This window comes from Argopecten irradians, chromosome 2 (genome assembly GCF_041381155.1).
Source record: "Argopecten irradians isolate NY chromosome 2, Ai_NY, whole genome shotgun sequence".
NCBI lineage: Eukaryota > Metazoa > Mollusca > Bivalvia > Pectinida > Pectinidae > Argopecten > Argopecten irradians.
In genome coordinates, this window is record NC_091135.1 from 40,600,783 (window position 1) to 40,617,322 (window position 16,540).

At 34.4% G+C, this 16,540-nt stretch overlaps 1 protein-coding gene across 3 annotated transcripts in view; it reads left to right on the forward strand.

Moving 5' to 3' along the window:
- The window catches only part of LOC138315484 (core-binding factor subunit beta-like), a 50,428-nt gene that overhangs the window by 14,901 nt on the left and 18,987 nt on the right, over window positions 1-16,540 (forward strand). The window contains exons 5-6 of one of the 3 annotated variants that reach the window (XM_069256538.1): window positions 4,259-4,412; window positions 4,763-5,890. In XM_069256538.1, coding sequence (XP_069112639.1) covers window positions 4,259-4,412; window positions 4,763-4,779 — 171 coding nt within the window. In that variant the 3' untranslated portion in view covers window positions 4,780-5,890. Of the gene's footprint in view, window positions 1-4,258; window positions 4,413-4,762; window positions 5,891-16,540 lie in introns of those variants that run through there. The other 2 variants (XM_069256539.1, XM_069256537.1) reach the window with 2 other exon arrangements.

A 16,540-nucleotide genomic window follows, 5' to 3' on the forward strand; every position in this document is an offset into this window, starting at 1 on the left:
TTGCACTTCTTTTCAATAACAACAACAACAAAATTTCACTTTGGCTGGTGAAGTTATCATCTTAGGGAATTTTGAATACTGTCCATGCAAGGAAACTCCAAGGTCTGTCTCAGAGAGAATTAAAGAAAGGGGTTAAGAAATTATAGAGGTTTTATATGAATAGCAAATCTATCCAGTCACTTTTGAAAGTGATGACATTACCATTTTATTTGATACAATTTGTTATAATTTACCATTAAAATATTAGGTATTGCATTAAAATGAAGGATTTCTATGTCTAAAATGAATGTTTGAAGACCTTTGCAGTTGAAATGTAATCTATCAATTTTCATTACATTAAATATGGAAATCATTATTTTAATTAAACCAAAATATAAACATAAATTTCTGAAAGGACACTAGAGTTCAGATAGATTATTCAAATACATAGTTTTATGTATGCATGAGAGAGAGGCTGTTGGTATTCATGAGGAGTAAAGAAATACCTCCAGTGACAGAAAAGTTCAGTCATGGGGAGGAACTCTGTCTCAGATGTTATAACAAACATATAGGGGTGTTTTGTATTCATATTACTGAACAACAACACTCCACAAGAGCAATATAGCACAATTTGTCAAGAGAAATAGCGAAGCATATGTATGAATACATCAAGATGATAGATTTTGTCAAGGTTGATGTTGTAACGTGTCATACGATAAACACAGCTTTGTTACGCAATGGATCATGCACCTCGGGTAATGTAGCAGTGCTCTGCATCTGTTGAAATTTGCAAAAGTGAAACAGATTGCAAACTCTTTAAAAGGTGACAGAATTGGATGAGAGGGGCGGACCGGGCCCCCCCCGGGTCACACCATGGAAATGTAGTCTATCTCATCTTGTTGATTAATGGCGGTGTTGAGAAATGTCTTTTAGTCTGGAAATATCAGATAAACTAGCTCGAGTCTATTCCAGTTCTTGAAGGAACCATACAAAAGTGACAGGGGAATTAAACCAAAATCAGGCCTTTCTTTAAAGCAATTTTTCTTGAATAATTTCTTGGCAATATTATTGTGAAATTGGTAAACCTCAAAATTAACAATGAATGTGAATTAGAGACAGAATTTTTAATAGCAATAATTCATTCTGTAATTATTGATTGATTTAACGCTGAATTAGAGCACTGAAATCAGAACAAGAAATAATTCAAATTAATTTAATCTAATTTTTTCCTCTTTTATTAAAATTATCAATATTTGATTGAAAACCAGAAAGTTATTTAATACTTCTCAAGCGTGATTTTAAAAGAACTACCAGCATGGATTAAAAGATACATAAATTTTAATAAAAGATGATGTAAATACTCTTTAATTTTTATTGATGCACACTTTCTAATAAAAGATCTATAAGATATCAAATTGCCTTCATTGTTAAAATGATTCATAATAAGATATATTTTTAATTTGAGATGTTTCATGTAATTTTATGAAAAATTTTATGACAAAAATTTATTTGGATTTTTAGATGAATTGATGGCATTAAAAATTGAAAAAGTGAGAAAAAAACCATTAAACGTAAATAAAAGTTTTATGTCAGGTAGTGACAGAGTTGTTTCCTAGGATGCGATCATTGGAGCGTAAACTGCACAATTACACTGGTTAAGTACACCTCACCTTGTGCCAAGTCTGTTACTAAATGAAGCTTCAGGGGTGTGTTTAGGTAATTGTGTGAATCCTAGGTGCCAGACTTAGGTATTGGAAAATTTTTTTGTCTGGGTAGAAAATAAAAACTTCACTGATAGGATTCACTTACATTCATCATCTACATGTGGTTGCCATGGTTATAAAGTGTTATGGCTGTCAGGTGACATCAGATAGCCAATCAGGTGTATCCTTTTCTAGCAGACTGATTACAAGTTCTCCTTGAACTTCCTGTCTTTTATGTTTGTACCTCAATAGTGGAACTCTTCAGTATAAGGAGGAAACATTGTCACATTGAAGTTGCTTACTGGGGAGATTTGAAAATCTTACATATTTAGATATCTGCATTTGATCAGTGCTAGTATTGCATAGTGTCAATTACATTTAGCATTGTTAATGTTGATTTGAATTTGGAAATGTTACAAATATGTAGGTCAAACTAGAACAATAAATATGTATAACGTTTGTTTTTTATTCAATTGCATAACAACAACAATCTTATCCTCAAAATATGTAAAATTATGTTTACTCATGTAACCAAAAGCCAAACAAGTTGAATTGTTACACGGTAAAAACAAACGGTTTGGTTTGGCCACTGGGAGGTTCCTGGTTGCTGTGTCTCAGCACTGCTGGGAATACCCCCAAAGACTTGCCTGGTGAGATATGTGTTTTGAGCGAGAGGTGCTTTAAACAGTGTTACCAGTTTTTAACCACACAACATATGGGGGATGGTGAGGAAATGTTTGGTCCCAGTTATAATGTATAGTTTGGCTTGTTTGACATGGTATGTTGACATTTCCACGTCGTTAATCAGTGCACCAAAAGATAAACATTTCCTCTAATTTTGGTCTAAAGCGGAACTTTGCAAGAGAAAATGGTTTATGATTGTCCTTCGCAGCATTTCTCTGGTCGGGTGCTTAATTAAACATCAGGTGCTCGACTGGAATTGGCGTGTTTGGTGCTTCAGACTCATTTTTTTGGAAATGTTTAATAAAACTTCTGCAAAGAATATTAGCACATTGAATACAGAAATGAATATTAATGTCATAATTAATTCTTGTGGTGATGTCTGATTAAATTGTGCTTGTTTAGTTGGAGATGATTGATTTGGGATGTGTTTCCTACACCATACAATTTTTCATGCCTCTCTCAATAGCTCTGTGAAATTCCAATAATTAATCAGTAATATTTAATTACTCCTCTGATACTTGTCTGTTTTATCGTACAACACCCAGGCTGTAAATTATGGAGGGGGGGACCAGATTCAGCAGCTGTAATGTTGTTGTGGTTGCGAGGTTTTGGAAAATGGTACCACACTTTGGTCAGGAAGGACTTGAGCCCTCAGACCGACAAACCAACAGTGCTAAACAGGCCCAGCCTGGCCTTATCTACCCATACTCTGTTACCTGACCTGGGTGCAGGGGTGGCTGACTGGCTGGATGACTGGCTGGGAGGGGGACCACACTTAATCAAGCCATATGTTACTTCATGTTTCTTATCCTACTATTAGCTAACTGTAGTTAAAGTGCTTTTTTTGTGTAGTATTTCCACAATTAGGAAGCTGTGTGGTTGAGACGAAAGCTGCTTGCATGGTTCCAACCAATGGAGAGAGGTTGGAGAAGTATGGACTCAGTAACATGGTGATGTTTGACCCCTATGTTGGTTGCATCTGTTTCCTCCAGGTTCCAGTATCAGGAGCCGGCACAAAGGAAACAAAGACACCCATCATGGGCTTGTTCAACTTCCACACACTTTTTAATTTTTGCATGTGAAGTTTGCATCCAGATTTTGTGTATGGGACCCTTAATGCTTCATGCTAGGGTCACCTAAACCCAAACTGCCAGATGAATTTCATAAGTCTTTACTTCTGCAACAGAGGGAAATTAAAGTTTTCCCTGGGACAATGGAAACAATAAGACAAAGAAAAAATCAATAAAAGCCATGGATTGAAGTAGAAGTCAGCTGGCATCAAACTTGCTTGGCTTTTATTAGAGAGTAGTTTGTAATAGGGCCAGCAAATGTTCACATCTCTACCATATGTAGCTGGCAAACTCATAGGCCTAAAGGGTATGGCAAAGAAAAATAACTTTAAAAACCAATTAAAATTTTACATTGTTTGGATTTTCAAAAAGAAACACATTGAGATTGGCAGCTGATGATGTTTAACTCGTGCACACTGAAGATGAAATGTTTTTAGATACACCCCTGGGACTGAGACCTAGAGATGCATGTGGCCGCGTGGATTCAGCTGGCGACTGCGTAAACTTCTTAAGCCTGAGCACACGTTATCGGAGTGTGTCCCCTTAATTGAATGATGAAAGCACTAAAAACACCAGGTGAAACTAATAAGAAGATATTTTTTTCATTAAATGAGCGAAAAGTGCAATAATTTATAACTCTTTTCAACTTTTTTGCATCCCAAAGTGAGAGGGTGTGAAAAGTTGTTGTCTGATGCGTACGCTGTTGGCCGACGCTGTGCATGGTGCTGGTATGATACCGTGTGAGAAAACAGGGCGTGTGAAGCCTACAGCGCTCGTGTCCTCTGTATATTGCTGACCCGTCTCTGTTTTGTATTTCCGCAGGTGGAAGCCGCGATGCTGAGAGATCAAATAGAACAGTATAACCGACGGCTGCGGGAGTTTGAGGAACGGCAACGACAGTACCGCCAGCAGCAGGAGAGACAAGCTGAACAGGAAGCAGAGGTAGTAGAGGCTTTGTTGTGTATAGCAGAAGAAGGCAAGCACTAGACTCCCAAACCCACACCCTCCCCCTGCTAAACGCCAACCCATAGGCACTTCAGACTAGAAAAGTTCACTCACTGCAAAACTTTTATAAACTTTTACAAAACTTTTTTAAATGGCAATTAAGTAGATACAAAGTACCATTTGGCAGCAACAAAGTTTGTACAGGGAAGTGTGTGTATATCTTGGTTAGTGTAGGGTAGGGTAGGGTCTGGTCGAGTGTTCTGGATTGACCAGAGATGACCGAGGCGTGGCGGGGGAGGGACCGGGCCTGCATGCTGTGTTATCGTTGTGGTATTTTCTACCCTGACAGAAGCTTCATCCACTGTTTTACACCACTTTCAGGGCCAGCTATGGGATGAGGAATGGAGTTAAGCCAGTGTCACCATGCATGTTTTCTTCGTTGTCATGGGGGACACAATCAGTGTTGTGCAATCGCCTCGGATATCTGTCCGTGTGTCCGTGCTTCCTCCCAGGAGGTGCAGGCCACCTCTATCCTCTGCTCCAGTGACTGTTGTAAAGTGTTGTAAAGGCAAAATATTCTCTCTGACATTTGTGATATTATTTTTTTCATTATCATTATGATTTCATTTTTTTGTCTCAAATTTCATTTTTTGAAGTTTATGTGGCTACAATACTTCATTTGAACATGAATTATTTAGAGTGCCTATTGTTTTTCATTTCCACTGCCAACATTTTGTTTATGAATGCTTTTCTGTTGTTTTAAGTTCATGTTTGTTAAGTATTGTGAGATTTTGATGTTGTAGATGGTTTTAAGATCATTCAAAAGTGTTGTATTGAACTTTTTTAGTCCGTATGAAACTTTCTAGTCATATAAAAGTGGACCAAAATAATGGTATGTAGATTCTATATTAACTATATTAATTCATGCAATGCCTGAGAATGCAACCTTTATTTGTAGAGATATATTTAGGAAGAAAGCACATAAGAGTGATATGTATATAAGAAAATCTACTTTGCATTAAGTCTGAGTAACTTTGTAAAACTTTATCAAACACTACATATCTGTGATTGAGTGAATGTGTCTACATAAACTACCTATCAAATCATATAAAATATAGTAGAGTGAATGAAAGAGTGAATGGAATTTTATGAAAATGGTAGATAAATGTGTTAATGTGATATATATAATAAAATTTGTGAGCTAGAATGAGAGAGAAGTTGGAATAACATGAATGTGAGCCCCCCTCTTGGAGAGCAACAGATCAGAGTGGAGTTATCCACAAGCCTCCCTCACATTCATTCCTATACTCTAAGATGTGTAAAAAATCAATAATTTCTTCAAAAAAGGTTAGAGTTATCTCCCTTCATAGTGTTGATATGATACTGCTGGTTTGTACTATAAAATTCTATATAAAGATTATATATATGACTGGTTTATTTTTTGTAAAATTATTATAACCTTTCTGGGTCATATTACAAAGTTGAATAAATGTTTGATTTTACAAAGTTTTTATCATTTCTTAATTATTTTTGTGTTTTAGTGTGATTTAACAGTATTTTTTTTGCTTTTTTGATTCAATTTATCCTTGTGTTTGAGCTTTCTGGCTCGTTGCTTCCTTTTGTTTTCATGTGATTGCTTCAGCTTCTTAATTTTGTGTCATAAAAGTGCACGAAGATAGCACATGCGAGTACTACATCTCGCTACCACCTGCATATATATTTGTGTTGGTAGGAGAATCCAAATCACCATTCACATTCACAATAATGGACCACAGTAGCACAAATCTGAACCTCTCTACTGTTTTTGTTGTGGCCTATGTTGATTGCACCATATCGAGAGAGTCACTGGCTAATAAGCATGCAGATTTTCTGCTTGACACATGTCAGCCCTTCACACTCCAAAGAGAGGCTCCTCTATAGCTTCAGTATACAATCTTTTCACATCACAACACTAAACAAATATTTTCATTATAAAAACTTTTATAAAATGATCTTTAAGAAAAGTTCATAATTACCACTTAAGTTCTGAAGAACATTAGGATTTAGTTGTACTGTCACAAGTTCTGTAGTCAAGGTTACATATACATACAAAGAAGACAAAATCCAATCTCCAGTCTTGTCACCTTTTTGTCTCCATCAAAAACAAAGAAGCTTTAATCCAACCAATTAAACTTCAAAATATTAAAAATATTGCTGCCATATTTATTAGTGAAGAGAGTAAAAGTCTTCAGGATCCACTGTTGAAGATAGTCAAATACTATTCAGGTGCAAATTTAGGGCTTTAAACTTTCAATTTTTGTCTAAAGTGGTTTTATAAATAAAAACTTTAAAATAAGAAATCGTCGTGGATGCCATTTTATCAAATAACTTAAAAATGGAAAAAAAATTAATTCATAAAGTATGAAATGAAAGATAAACATTCTCATTATGGCACTTGAATTTCAATTTAGAGAAGCTTTTGTCAATTAAGGGTTAAGCATTTAGCTGATAAGTTATAAAATAGTTAGAAATGTGAAAGAAAGAAAGGGTAGGTTCAATGTAAAAAGTTAAAGCAAAAGAGGACAAAGATGAATCACTGAAATAAGCTGTTGGAGTGAGATAGCAGAGATAAATATAGGTAGCATGTATAATAGAAATCCTCCTACGAGTCACAAAGGAAACCAGATATTTGAAAGAGTATTGTTTGGCGTATGGAAAATATGTGGTTAGAACATTCAAAAGGCTCGGAACAGAATATGAATCTATGAGTGTTTGCTGTGATATTAAGGATTTAGCTGGTTTCTCATCCGTTAGGACCTATCTGATATAGACTGTTACAAAATGTCGGGGTGTCAGGCGCCTCTGTTGACTCACTGACAACAATTTTTCTTCGTCTTTGGATTTCCTCAAACATATTCCAGATGGATATTGGTCTTTTATCAGCCATTTTCATACAATAGAACAAAACACAAACTAAATACATTTTAAGTTTAACTAAAAATATTAACATTTTAGACATCTTATAAATAGATGTGGTCTTGTAACAGATATGTTACCAGAAATAGTTTTAAATGGCAAACAACGCATTTGAAATAATGTGTAAGACTATTGAATTATTCTGATATCCTAGGGAATTTTAAGTTTAAATGATATAAATGCGTCATCAAAATTGTGATAAATCTTTTTAATCATCTCCAATATTAAATACAGATACAAATGTTTAACATAATTTTAACATGAGAATGCGATAACAGATAGATCATAATTCACACAAGGACACACAACATTTAATAATTTTTTTTTTTTGCAAAACATGCGTTTCAACATGGACATTTTTGGCTTATTTAAAAGAATACAATTGTGTCCTAGATTTTCACTTTTTTTTAGTTGCACTAAAATATTTATATTGACCTAGTTGATGACTGTATTGACAAAACCTGTGTAAATTTCCCCCCATTTTTGTATGTTTTTGTAGTATTTACGAGAATTTTGAGAATTTTGACTGTGGTGAAAGAAAAAGACTATAAGATGCCCTTCCTTTAGAAAATGCGTACTAGTGAGAGGAGTGCTGCACTCCCACTGCCTAGTATCCATTACAGTCGTTATACCAGGGCAACTGAGAATCTTACACAACCACACAGTCAATAACCCTTACAGTTACCCACAACCACACAGTCACTAACCCTTACAGTTACCAACAACACCACAGTCATTCATCCTTACAGTTACCCACAACACCAGTCATTAACCCTTACAGTTACTCTCAACCTTACAGTTACCCATGACACCACAGTCATTAACCCTTACAGTTATCCACGACACTACAGTCACTAACCCTTACAGTTACCCACAACAACACCACAGTCACTAACCTTAGAGTTATCCATGACACTACAGTCACTAAACCTTGTAGTTACCCACAACTCTACAGTCACTAACCCTTACAGTTACCCATGACACCTCAGTCATTAACCCTTACAGTTACCCACGACACTACAGTCACTAAACCATAGTTACCCACGACACTACAGTCACTAACCCTTACAGTTACCCACAACACTAGTCACTAACCCTTACAGTTACTAATGACACCAGTCAACAACCTTAGAGTTACCCACAACACTACAGTCACTAACCCTTACAGTTACCCATGACACCAGTCACTAGAGTTACCCACAACTCCACAGTCACTAAACCTTACAGTTACACATGACACGACAGTAATTAACCCTTACAGTTACCCACGACACCAGTCACTAACCTTACAGTTACCCACAACTAAGTAATCCAAGTCATTGGTACCATTACTCGTTTGGTCACTTTATAACAGCAACAGTAAAATTCTTCACATATTAAAAATACCTAGAAATATGTCATTCATAACTAGTGCATAAAAAACATAAAAAACTTCTAAATATTACTCTTCGCATATCTTAGCAAGGAGCTTTATTTCGGTACTTGTAAAATGATAAATAGCATCCAAAACTTAACTCAAAATATTCAAGATATCATCTTTTTTTTTCTTTCATAATATTTTTGCTAACCGGTTTCAATACTGTTTTAATGGAAACTTGACATGAAATGACTGTAAGAAATTGCACTGATTCATCACAGTGATAGTCGGGAAACCAATATTGTGAGGATTGACATGGGGATCTCACCCAGTGGTTGTTATACTTTAATGGGCCGCGAACAAATCTGTTATGTTCAAGTGCTTAGAGAGGAAAATTCTATTTACAAAAGGATAATTTTGGTGAAAGCAACCACAGTTGTACATATACAAATCAAGTTGAGATAATTCTCTGGTACATGGTACAAAGCAGGAGTGGTACTCAGCTTTTCCGGTTTACTGCCCATTTGTAATTTTTCAAATACTAGAAATGAAAAGAATGTCAAATATGCCATGCACGAGATTTAATATGTATATTTAGTATGAAGGCCAAGGGTAATTTATTTGTTTACATCTTTCTTGACTTTAACTGATGGGCAGACGACATGGAAATTTACATTTTTGTCACCGAATTTCTATTTTCTGACATTTTTAAAGGACATCTTGAGATTATCATAATGAAAACACATATTCTGTTCATCATCTTTGTACATTTTATTACGATTTAAAGGCCCACTTCCATACATATAAAAGATCAGACACCTTACAGTACAAATGACTAAAAGAAAATACACAAGATTGTTCAGCAGTGCTCAAGGTCAAAAACAGTTATCATACCATAACACCCCAAATAAAAAGTGACAACAGCATAAAAATTATTTACTTAACAGAAACCATTTATAAACGTTAAGATGACCATGATTCAGCTGCACAACAGCGACGTAATATAAGCATTATAATTTTGTAAAAAACACAAATACAAAACGAAAATGTAGTGACAGTATTAAGCAAGGTTTATTGCGTAACAATAATTGAATATAGAACATTAAACAGAGTCAGTATTAGAGTGGAATGATAACCAGGCTTAATGGACAAAAAAAATCATAGCATAAGTTTTTACATATGTTTTCTTTTATGAAATGGCAGTATAGCAAGTCTTTTTGACAAAAGTGACGATATCACGAGGTTTACTAAACAGTTTGTTAACAATATTAGCAGTGTGACAAGTGTTTACTACTCGATGGTCACAAAACATTTACAGTATGTATAACACAGTTTAATTAACACAAAGTTAAAGAGTATCCGAAAACATACAATAAAGTCATTAGGACTATCAGAATTGTTAATGATAATAAAAAGAAGCAAAGAAAACAAATTACTCAAGTATAATACAGTTTCGTTTCAAAGATCAACTTAAATGTCTTTACCAAATTGGGTCAAAATCTTTAAGAAAGACGTTATGTTTAACTTTTAAGCCCTTCGAAAATATTAGATATTAGTTGAATAACATTTAACTGGGTTAAGTTTAAGTCGTAAACTAAAGATTAAAAATATCAGAATTCTTATTCAAATAAATGCTTGAAAGACAAACACTTGATACTTCCTGGTCAAAGAATCAAGTTCAGTGTCATTCAAATGCTTAATTGTTACCAATGGTAGTGATTTGAATAAAATGTCCATTTTCGGGAGAGAAGCAAGTTTTTCGAGAGAGAAAAAAGATAAATTACCAGAACAGATACCCGTTTTTTTTAACTGTGTAATGTATGACCTGTGTATCTTAAAAGTACATGGACTATGCAAATTAAGCATTTATTTTACCATAGGCGAGGGCATGATATCAAAGTTTACTGTTATAGCAGACTAGAAAACTAATGGCCTCCTTCATGTCCTAATAGCAGTTATAAAAAGTGAATCGTTCATGCATGCAATGTGCACTGATGTGGAATCCCTGTAGTATGCATGTTGGTCGTATGTGACAAAAATCATTGCACCTTTTGTACCCAAATACGCACATTGAATTGAAATTACTTTTAAATGATTTGCCTTATTTTCTCCTTTTAAAGACTTGATTTTTAAAGATGATACCTTCTCATTTAATAAATGTAATAAGAAATGACAATAACCATTACTTCACAAGTTTGGTTAAAAATGTTAAATTGTAGCAAAATTAAAACATTTTTAATGACAAAAAACTAATTTTTAACGTTTTTTATTTTTTTCATTTTTATGGTAATAGTAGGAGACTCTCTCAATTTTTCACATTTTATCAGAACATTATGAATATGCATCACCAGAATTATCAAAAAAGTAAATATCAATCATTAAATTGTCTCTTGAAGGACAATGCCGGTACACCCCAATTTTTGGGTATTTTCTATTGGTTAAGAAGGACTGTAGAAGTACCTATACAGTACTTACTACACGGTCAGAGGTTCATGTTTGTTGCTACTGTAATTCAAATTTCTAAATCCTTAATCAAAAGGAGATATGATAAGGAAAAATTTGTTTGGCCAATCTTTATAAAGACTTTATATAGACTTGTGATTTGACTTTTTGCTGTCTGCCATCCCAGGTGAGTTCAGCCCACCAACCCACCCTGCCGGACAGATCATCTAAGACAAAGTAAGCTATTTCCATTCTCTTGAGATGGAATGTATAGATCGAAGATGGCTAGGAGTCCATTCCCCCATTGTACCAATGTCTTTAGAATATAGACAGAGGTCTCTTCCCTTATGTTCTAGTCCAGTCCAAACAATTTTACTGAGCATAATAGAGGTTTTATGGTCTGTTTCTTCCCTTAAAAGTATATTAACAAAGTTATCAATTTAATCCCTCTGAAATCCAGCAACTCTGAAATCCTTGCTCGGGGTCTCAAAGAACTCCTTTCTTGTCCCTGATCAATTGTAGTTCAGCTCTAAATTACCTAAATAGCTGTCAATGGGTTGCAAAACTAAAACAAACAAACAGATCAAATAATGTTTCTTTCAGTTCCTGTTTAGAAATACCACTAACACAAAAGGTTTCATTCCATTTTTGCACCATTTCTAAGTCTCAATGGATATTACTTCCAGTCCTGCAATTTCCTTGTTAAAATTTCTGCAAACAAGTTTATTGGCTTCAATTCCTAATATGGCCATCAAGTAATACTCTACACAAATTATGATTTACTAAAATAACTTAAAAGTCATTCATGGAAATACATTTTTTAAAAAGTTCTCTTTTGATATATTTGATACCTTTGATACATTCTTAAATCTATTACCTAAAAACCATTTATAAATTATCTTCATTTTACTATTAATAAAAAGATATGGACATTTACTTTGAAACACCAATAAGTTCAAACTTCGAAAATGTCCATTAATGATATAACTCAATCTGTCCCTATATGGAAAACTATTTCTACCAATCAGGTATTTTGTGTCAAAAACCAATGTATCTTCAGATTAACTGAAAGCATCGGGCAAATTCTTCATCTGTTCAAAATGATAAGACCTGATGTTTAAACAATGTCCAATAAGGAACTGAATGAAAACACCATCAATTACTTTTAAGCCTTATGAATGCTTTCCTATCATTCCTAAAAAGGGAGTTGATCGGACCGAGCCCTGGGTGACCCTTGATTGATTACTTCGACAACATATATGAAGTACAAATGTTTTAGAATCATTGTTCATTTAATCTTGGTTCATAAGTCATTCCCATACAGATTACTGGGTCTCTATTGTATGTCTCTAAGCTCGCCATTTAATCAAAATTAAAAACAAAGCTACAATCTTTTACGCTATCACTTTTTAAGCTACACTAATCAATGCAATGGTTTTTGAATTAGAGAATTATTTTGAATGTCAAATGATTTTTATTGATAGCTCCCCTGGGTTTAGCAGGGGATTCCTGGTCTCCATATTGATAAGGGAGAGGTCACAGATTTCAGGTTAATTTATGCATGGGGTGATTTTCTAACTTAAAAGCAGGGACCTTATAGAGGAATAAATGAAGAATAGATTGAGATTTGAGACAAACAGATTTGGTTGAAATCAGAATTAGGCAACAGTAATCACAATTAATGCAATTAAAATTCAGATAATGAAAAAGACAAGCCTTTAAAAAGTCATATAAAAGTTATAACTGTTCAACGTAGGCTAGAGGATGACAGAAAGCGTGTTAGTGATAGTTACGGCGGGGGATGAACCATTGTTAGATTGTGTATCTGCGACTTTACATACCCGTAGCCTGATAGAGCGACTTAGGGCTTGACATATGGTCAGGAAGCCTGCACCCATAAACGTAATACACTAGACGAATTGTGGCACTGTCAGCTACATTTCCAGAACAGATGCCTTCTTGGCTGCCGACGTCCATCGTTGTCCCCATAACACAATTATCCCTATTGTCATATTTACCGTACATTTCTCAAGGTCAAGTTCTTGTTTGGCTCAAGGTCATGGTCTTCGGGTATCTCACAGATATTATCTGTTTATTTCCCTCTATATCCCTTACTAAGTCAAGTTTATGGAATGTAGGGGTATTCGTCATGCTCTAATGATTGTCAAAAATTCCATTATCATGTCCTTACCCTTGAGAAAAGGCTGACCAATCAGAAGCCCATTAGCCAGTGGTCAAGTGCCCATCTTCCGTCTAGGACATTCCATCTCTGGCCATTGTTGATGTTCTGTATAATGGTTTTTTTTATTAACTGTTGGTCATTGGATTGTGGGCATGAAATCATCTTTAAAAAAGAAAACAAAAACATTGGTATCAGAGCTCTTCAGTATGTGGAGGCTGAATTTGATTAGAAATTTTACCTGCCATTTATGACTGCGTAACTTCTGCTCTGCATTTGAAGTTATCTGATATCAATCGTTTGGCTCAATGTGTTGTTCGTTTATATATTTTTTTATTTTAGCTGTTTTGTTTTGCTTTTAATTCTGCGTATATGTTTGGTTTTTAGTTATTTTTTAGTTAATTGTTTTGATGTTTTTATTACAAAATACACAACCCTTTGTCTCTGAAACATGACATATCAAGTATCAATTATAATGTGATGAACACTAAAAAGAACAAAAAATCTTATTTGACTGTTTTTAAAATTTGGTTGACATCATTAGACTGGATTAGTTGGACATGTGATCCTATTGTAAAAGTTAAATTTCTGGTAGAAATCAAACCAGGGATCTCTGGAGTTAGAGAAGTTCTCTCTACTAAGCTGAGAGTTATTGTAACCGCCAGTTACCATAGTTACAACTAAAAGCATTAAATCAGTATGGTCTAACATTACATAATTGGGGGTCTAACATACAACAGCTATGCACTCCGGTACTAATTGTTGTTGTGGGTCTTATGACCCAAATTCCTCAACAATCAAACTTCCGGAAAGTTACTAATTATAGAATGCACATGCATTGAAAATTGCAAAAATGTTAATAATTTTGTATGCATCTGCATTTTATGTTATCTATCAAAATATCCGATCTTTTAAAAGCAGTGCATTAAATTGAGTTTCTTTAGATATTTACCTTTAATTCAAAGTTGAAAAATTTAGATAAATTGAAGAAATTTGTAAGTTTGAGTGTAACAATGAATTAAAGACAGATATTTATGTTCATTTTCATAATCTTTTGTTTTAATTATAATCTCTTAAATAAAAACATTGATGATAAAAATTCAAATAAAAGAGGAATATTGATAAAAAAACTAAAGTAATGTGAACAAGCAGTTTTATTCATTATTACTAAGTAAAATTTTATCACTAAAATATAAATCTTCATTGTATCACTGGATTGTTATCCATATTGGTATAGTTCTCTTTAATAAAAGAATACACAAAAGAAATACCACCCCAGAAAAAAAGGTCTGTATAGCCAAGTGGCCTTTATACACAGGTCAAATTGTGTAGAAATTAACCATTTTGTGACCCTAAGAAAGTGGCCTTATTAAGTAGGTGGTTGTCCTACAGAGGTGGTCACTAAGGCAGGTTGTACTGTACAAAGATTAGGGTCAGAGAGACAATGACCTGTAGGATTAAGTGACATGTGCCAGCTGGCTTAGGAGAAAGGATGCATGATATCGATATTGTCTTGTGACTTTGTACTTTATTTCTTTTGCTTCTTATTACTTCAATTTGAAAATATCAGTTCATTCATTTCTATTTTTGTTGCTGATGTTCATTCCTACAATAAAACCAAATATATGTACTAGCTACTGAATGTTTATCAAATTGTACACATCATTTCAAAAATGCTTTTTAGAATTAAGATTTTAACATGATTTATATGGTCATATGTTCCTTGAAGAACTTTCCTAAAACCTTGGCTCAAATTTCACCGTTGGATTAATTAACAAAGTGAATTATAATGAGCCTGAAATTCACATCTTCCTGTGACTGTGTTTATGATCTCAGTTTCGATGTGTCAGTTTTTGTGTGAGGAAATTAAAAAAATCATATCCTAATTAAATTTCCTAACAAACATTAGGGCAAGCGTTTATAAGTTGCCAAACTCTTATTTGCAACACTTATAAGCTGCCAAACTTTTATTTGCATATCACTTCACTTTTCCATAAGGCCTTAGATAACAGTCCCTCGTAGACAAGTGTGGCGATCCCATTGTCATAATGTCCTAAGCCTTGACGATGGTCTCCTGAGCACCTCTTGATGATTGTCCAATGATGCTGCTGATTACAGCCAATGGCTTTTGTCACCTCCTGTACATAATAGCTAGGACTGAATTCCACCCGAAGCACACATAATATCAATTTTGGCTAAAATGATGGCGGATCAATCTTAGCTTTTGACAGATTTTAGAAGACAATCTGGCCTGTAGCTGTCCACAAACTGTTTTACATCATTCAGGTCAGTGAGGGTTACCACACAGACCATGGGATAGTTTGTTCTTGGTCAGACTCTGGTGACAGTTCCTGGGAACGTGACCCAGATGTGGTCTGGTGGTGTGGCTGGTCTAATAAGACTGGTCATTAGGAACTCTGGACATTAAAACTCAACAACATAATCAACCAAAAGTTCTATAGGCTATGGTACAGTCCCACCTTAACTTCAGCATGTATCTTAATGAACCATATGATACTCATTATTTCAGTAAATATTAACTTGAACCAAACCGGAACATATGATTCCAAAATCTGATACAAATAAAAGATTTTTGACAAAGGTTCTTTCTGACTTCACAACCTGAAAATAGTTTTTACACAAACACTAGAAGATATGAGTGACTACTTTTCATTTAGATAAAAGCCAGCAGTGTTCCTTATAATTTAACAATATTTGAAAATTTTGAATAATAGTTTTGAGTGCTTGTATTCTGAACTGTAAAATCAATCAAAATATTTGGTCAAGAGTGTACATACATTTTGTTCCTTCAAATTAAGAAAAAACATAAAATCTACTCTGTAAGTGATTTTAACATAAAAGAATTCCTTGGTCAAAGGAGAAAAACATTTCAACATGACTGCTATCATTGTAGCAGCTGATCGATTGACCTTTTTTGTCCGAGAGGTGAAGAGTTTTCTGTCCCCTTGATAATGGAAGGCTGGCAGGCCCTTCAGGGCACAATACTAGTAGTTACATGACAGCCATGTAATAGAAATTATAAACAGTTTACTTGAAGAAGAGCTTGAAATTAACTTGAGATATCTGTTTGATTTCGCTTGTCACTTTCCGCTCAACGAAATGAGAAAAATATCCAGTGTCGCCCACACTTGAGAGAATAAAATCCTTTGAATAGATCAACAAAAAATTAATCAACTTGGTATTCCATGTCACTGAGCAAGTTATG